The 6,476-nt window shown below is 46.0% G+C and overlaps 1 protein-coding gene across 1 annotated transcript in view; it reads left to right on the top strand.

Moving 5' to 3' along the window:
- The window catches only part of LOC108246489 (R3H domain-containing protein 1), a gene marked incomplete at its 5' end in the record, with an annotated part of 26,387 nt that overhangs the window by 17,636 nt on the left and 2,275 nt on the right, over nt 1-6,476 (top strand). The window contains 4 exon segments of the mRNA XM_025010066.2: nt 29-158; nt 3,100-3,257; nt 3,475-3,608; nt 5,498-5,652. Coding sequence (XP_024865834.2) covers nt 29-158; nt 3,100-3,257; nt 3,475-3,608; nt 5,498-5,652 — 577 coding nt within the window.

Here is a 6,476-nt window from a genome sequence, read left to right as displayed (position 1 = left end):
TTTTTTTTTTTTTTTTTGAAAATCGCAGATGCCGGCGTGTTACTGCTCGTCGGCCCACCACCCGCAGTGCTCCACCCAGCAGCAGCATCAGTACCGACCCCCCGTCAGCCAACTGACCTACAACTGCCCTCAGAGCCAGAACCTGCCCCAGCAACAAGGTACGGACCCACGTTGGCTCCATTTCCCTCCACTCAGGTCATTAATTCTTTCCTTTTTTTTCCCCCGAGAGTCCCGTTTTGATTCGATTTTAATTTGGGGTGAAAAAAACGAATCAAAGGAGGGTTTAACGAGTGAGATTTTGCCTTCGTGTTGAAGGATGTGGTTGTTTGCTCCAGCTGCTGTCCGCCATTCCTTGCTTCCCTTCGCCCGTTTGTTTGTTCCCTCAAATGTGTCCCGCCAGATTATTCGCTATTCGGTTTTTCTTTCTTTCTTCCTTCCTTCCGCCGCGGGAGTCGAGATTGTTAGCCCCCCCCCCCCTTCCTTCGCTGCGCGGACCGCCGCACATATGTCTCTGTAAAGTGGCTGCGGCACGATTCTGTCATCGGTGGGCTGCAAATGTAGCTCCCCCCGCCCCCCCACGCTGGGGAGCCGGGGAACAAATGAAGCTGACCTACAAAGGCGAAAGAACAGCAATTATTTCTCAGGGAGACGAGAAAAAAAAACGACCGCAGAGCCTCGTTCCCCTTTCTCGCTTTTTTTGCGTTAATTAGAGAAGCGCAGACGCGTCGCCGCGTGGTGGCGATACGGGGTTCAGCGCGAGGTCAGGCGTCAGCCGGAGGCTCTGAAGCGGAGTGGTCGGGCGCTCGCGGAGGCTCCCGTCGACGTTTTGCGCTTAATTGTTCAGTCAAGTCGCCGCCTCCGCCGCACGCCAGTCATGGTCACTTTCAGAAGTGCGTTCGACTTTTAGCGTCACTCTGAGAACACGCAACCTAATCGTTTTTACGTCCTGGTTGCGAAAGAAAGCGGCGTAGTCCGGGTGGAATTGTGCTCAAAGCCGTCTGTAAAAGTCGACAGATTGTGATTTTTTTCAGCAGCCGATTCTGACGCCGATTTTTTTTTTTTTTTAAATCTAGAAAACCGATTTCTGAAGCCAGTTTAATTCGTGTACGGTCCGTTTTTTGGTTTTTTCATTTCAAAATAAGATTGCAAAAACAAAACGAGCGTGTTTTTTTTTTTTTTTTTTCGTTTTTAAAAGGAAATTAGAAAAACGGCAATTGCAAAAATAAAAAAGAGGCACCTTTTGTTGTTTTTGGTTTTTTTTAACTGCAATGGTCAAACCAAAGACGAGCTTTTATTTTGTTGTTAATTCAACGGGACCTTATGGCGGAACCGGAAATGAAGACCTGAACTCCCGGCAGTCACCAGCAGGTGGCGGTAATGTCCTGATTTAATGACTTCCTTGGAATATGAAAGAAATCTTGTTGACGGTAAGATCATCAGCTCTCAGTGAAATGCGTCGATTCCCTCTAAATAAGACAAACGGATCCATTTTTAAACTGGTAGATTCTGAAGCGCTAACTGAAAAAGTTCTTCTTCTTGTGGATTTTAAAGAAACTGAAGGCGTACATTTTTTTAGGTATTTAAAAACAGAAAAAAACAGTATTTGATTGTAGTTTAGCCATGGGCTCGATGTGGATTAGCTTGTTTTTTAAAAATTTGCCTTTTTTTTTCGTAATATTACATGTTTATCAATAAAATATATCGGGGTTTGAAAGATAAGAACAAAGTTTTTCTATATTTACTTAATAAAAACAGTTCTTTTAAAAGCTAGCATCGTTTTCTTTGGAGGCTGCTGGTGTCGTAGTGAGAAAGGCAAAAAAAAAAGGTTGTAGTAGCGTGAAGGGTGCCTGCCTTTCATTGCAGAGCTGACATGTGGCAAAAAATCGGCCGCAGAAATCGGCCGACTTGTCGTTTTTTTCTGGCACGATGGTTGTCCCGTAGTTCCTTCGGTTGACCCAGAACGGCAGCCTGGGCGGCGGGATGCGGGGCCGGGACGCTGTCTGAGAGGCCTCTATGAATCTCACAGTGAACCGGTCTCTTTTCCAGCTTCTCACTTCTCACCGACTCGGCGCAAACGGCGAAGAAGGACGTTCGAAACGACGACGGACGGGGAAGTTGCGGTTCTGTGAAAGTTAGAAGTCCAAATCTCCCGTCTTCTGCCGGAATAATACAGGAGGCTTTTGATATTCCGGTCATTTCATGCTTGGCTTGTGAGTGAAGGTTGGATAAAAATAGTCGTGCCGGCCCGGTTCCTCGTGGGGCTCCTTCATTGTCTCGTTGTGCTTCTCTCCCGGAGCGGCGGACTGTAAAGACACCTTCACAAAAGGACGCCCCGTCTTTCTGTCACCTGGATCGCTGCGAATGCGTGGAGTCTTTTTCTTTTTTAGCCTCTTTCTGTCCCCTTGACATTTACGCATCCTCCATTACCCCCAGCCTCCGGTTAGAAACAGGCGTCCTCGTTTCAGGTCGTTCCGTGTGACTTTGGGTCGCCTTCTGTGCGTCATTGTCTTCGACCCGCTCCAAATAGGTTTTTAATAAGCACTGGTGGAATGAGTTGTCTCGTTGAAGTGAAGATTTTTGTTTTTTTCTTTTAATTCCCTGTTGAGGATCGACTCGACTTCTCAGATGCAGGTTCAGGCCACCGCTGGCTAAATCAAATATATTGATTTTCTCATTTATTCCCAACCTGCTTAGCAGTAACAGCTCAACAACTTCTCCTGTTCTCACACTGCTGTGTCCTCAGTTATCTGATGTGCTTTCAATAAATCTAAGGCTATATATCTGTTAGAGGCTTGTAGTAAACCCTGGGAACCTGTAGTAAACCCTGGGAACCTGTAGTAAACCCTGGGAACCTGTAGTAAACCCTGGGAACCTGTAGTAAACCCTGGGAACCTGTAGTAAACCCTGGGAACCTGTAGTAAACCCTGGGAACCTGTAGTAAACCCTGGGAACCTGTAGTAAACACTGGGAACCTGTAGTAAACCCTCAGGTAAACTCTGGACTGATTACAGCTCAATAATTACCTCAAAGAATCTCTCTTCTGTTTTGCTGCAGTTAGTCGAAGTGTTTCAGCCTCTCCTCTGTCTCCTCCTCCCTCAGTGCACCAAGCCGTGATCCCAAACCCAGCGTCCAGCTACCAGACTGTAGTGGGCGTGCAGCCAACACCCAACCTCGCTCTCACTGGCAACCAGCAAAGCAATATGGCCAGCCAGATGCAAGGCATGATGGTCCAGTGCCCTCCGATGCCGTCTTATCAGGTACTTTGATGACGGGGCTGTGGTGCGAGCGTCAGATTCATGTTGCCAAAAAAAAATGTAACGTTCCACTCAACACCATTGTTACTAACAAGAAAGGCTGCGTGTGTTTTATTTTTATTTCATTTCGTGCCACAGAAGAAAAAGCGAAGCGTGACGATTTTGGAGCCGCGGTAAAAAGCAAATCTGACTCGTTTTTTTTTTTTTTTTTTTTCTGCAGCAGGTTTCTGTCCCCCAGCAAACGTACCAGCAGCCGGTGTTCGTGTCCTGCCAGCCGGGACAGGGACCGGTGGCCGTCTCCGGCGTGCAGCCCTGCTACGGCCTGCTGCCCCCCGCCCAACACACCACCATGAGGTACGTTCCTGCGCCGCGGCGTCGGCAAAATGTCTTCAAGGATGAAACCGTTCATCTAAAGTAATTATCACAAATGAGGCTTATAAACCTTGGCTTTAGAAAGTCTGTCAAAATTTTCCAATTTTTTTTTTGTTTTGGGCTGATTTTTATTCTGATTAAAACCAATTTGCATTTTTGGAGATTAAAATTTGAATAAAAAACTACAGCACTTTGGATAATTTAAAGAAAACAACATTTTCTGCTGCGTTTGTGCCTTTCATTCCCACGCAAACTAGAAAAAATTGCTTTCTAAAGGGATTTTTTTTTAAAAAAAAAACAGTATTGGTTTCTCAAAGTAACCTATAGCGCTTTTAGGAAACATTGACATAGAAAATGTTTTGTGCCCTAAAATCCAAACATCTTTTTTTTTTTTTTAAATTCTGTTTCGCTTTTTTTCTGGGAGTTGTAATCTGTGTCGAAGAAAATACAAAAAATACACAAACAGAATCTTTAGGTAGGCTAGATTTAAAAATTTCTAAAAAAAAGTTATGTTTCTGTTTTTTTGATGTTGTCAATGTGGACACTTTCGCCACCTGCTGGCGCTGCATGGACATTACAATCATTTGTTTAAATGTGGTCTGTGCAAAAAAAAAAAAACGAGTCCATGAAGACGCTGTTGAGCGAAAACGGCAAATAATCTTCCTAACGTACCTTAAATCCGAGTTTTGTAACAGGTACGTCTTCAGAAATCGTCTTTTCAATTTAGTTTCAAAATGACAATTTTTCCTCTGCCTGCTGCTGTCGCTCTGGGAAATCCCTTCGTATAATGGCGTCGTCGTCTACTTTTGGGGAACAGGCCTGGACCGATTAAAAATGGTTCTCGAACCGGCGATCGTAAACAAAACCAGCTCGTTGTCGGCTGATAAATCGCCCAATTTCGACAAACTACGACTCATTTCGAAGCTATTCATTAAAAAAGCCCCCTTTATTTTATTTTATTTATTTTTTTACAACTTAAAAAACATTTGTTTAAACATGTATAGTAGAGCGTTTGCCACAGGAAGCGTCTCTCTGGGGCCCTCTGGTGGTCAAAGCCTGCAGGTTCAGTGGCCGTTAATACTTCAGTATTAGGCTAGCATTGATAAAGTACATAATAAGCTTTAAAAAACATGTATAAAATGTATATTTCTGCTCCAAATTGAACTAAATCACTTGTTTATTGATAATAAACTCCATTTTATTCAGTGTTCTTCGTTTCCTAGAAGCTCGGCTCACTAACAGAGTTAGCTCGTTGTGAAAACTCATATTAAGGTGTCATGAAGCCGCGGTCGTCATGGTTCGCCGGGAGGAGATCCGACCACGGTGGTTCTGGAGAACGGGGGAGTTTGGACCCACACACACACACACACACATCATCGTTCTCTCGTTAAACAGATTGGTGGAACTGGTACACCGAAAAGCAGAGCTCACGATTCGTCTCTTGCCTCGGCTCGTCCAATTAATCTGAGCCGTCTGAGTCGGTCCTCACCTGCAGAAGAACAAAGGAAAGAGGTCACTTTCTTCCCCCCTCCCCCCCAGCTGTGAAGCGAGGCTGCGTTCGCGGGGGTTAGCCGGCGAGGAGAATGATTTATGCGAACGGCTCGGGGTTTTTTTCCCACGAGGGACCCCCGCGTGTCCACCTGCAGCCCTCCTCCTCCAGCTGGAGACGAGTCCCTCCTGGCGAGCAGCTCCCGGATCCCGGCTCTCCAGATGGACTTCTGCCTCACTCAGCCGCGGCGCCGGGCTCCCTGAGAATCGGCCCTTATGTCAGCTTCCCGAGCTGAACGCGTCGGCTCGTTTGATTAATTGCGCGTCCGTCCCGCCGAGACTAAAAAGAGTTCGTCTCTCTTTGTGTGTCTCTTCCTCCGCAGCTCCACCGTAAGCTTCCTGCCCGCGCCGATGATGGAGCCGCTCCAGTTCCCTCAGACCTCCTCGCCGTGCGTCTCCCAGCAGCACCCGGGCCAGCAGTACGCAGGTACGACCGCCAGCCCCGTAATGAAATCATCTTCCCGGGAGCTGACTCCCCGTTTACGCAATTAGATTTGCGATTCAGCAGTTTTTTCTTTAAATGAAAGGAAGTCCCCGGAGGAGGCGAGAGTGATCGGCACGTGCCGCTCTTCCTCTGAAGATGAAACGGCAATTTTGCTACCTGCTGCAAATCTGCTCCCAAAAAGTAAATAAATAAATAAATAAATAAAAGAAGCAGTTTGCCGCAGTGGAGAAGCTGCTGGTCGCTGCTTCAAAGCTACGTTGCTTTTAATCAAACCTAAAACAAACAAAATCTTTTAAATCCGAACAATCTGATGAGTCCTTTTCTCTTTAGCCTCAAACCCACTGATTTCACCGAGGTCCGGACCTCATTATAAAAACATGAATCCAAACAAGGCTTTTGAACGGCGTGGTTCTCTGCGTAGCTCCACCAGTTTCCTGTAGGAGGCGCTGCAACTGTGTGCAGCTGCAGCCAAACTCAATGTCTACGAAGAAGAGCGCAGCTTTGCTACCTTACTGCTAAAATAAAGACCAGAAGAAGAAGAGCGCCACTTATGGTGAAACACAACCGAGGTAACTCGCTGAAAACTCGTCGTAAAAGGCTGAGTTTACCAACCCCACCCCCCCACGCGAGCTCAAAGTAAACAGATATTAATTAAATCAAAATGTGTTTTGAGTGGCTTTCATGTGTATTTAGATAATTGGATCTCCTGGATTATTCCAGAGGATTTTTTTTTCCCGTTTCGGGCAAAAGAGGAAGTTATTACGGCGACCATTGTGCTCAAATAATCAAGGCTCTTAGTTGTTCGGCAGCTAAGAGTGTTTTTCCACTGATGAGGTGAACAAAAGGGCTGAAAGAAG

This window comes from Kryptolebias marmoratus, linkage group LG23 (genome assembly GCF_001649575.2).
Source record: "Kryptolebias marmoratus isolate JLee-2015 linkage group LG23, ASM164957v2, whole genome shotgun sequence".
Lineage (NCBI taxonomy): Eukaryota > Metazoa > Chordata > Actinopteri > Cyprinodontiformes > Rivulidae > Kryptolebias > Kryptolebias marmoratus.
This window is presented reverse-complemented; position numbering and strand designations above follow the sequence as displayed.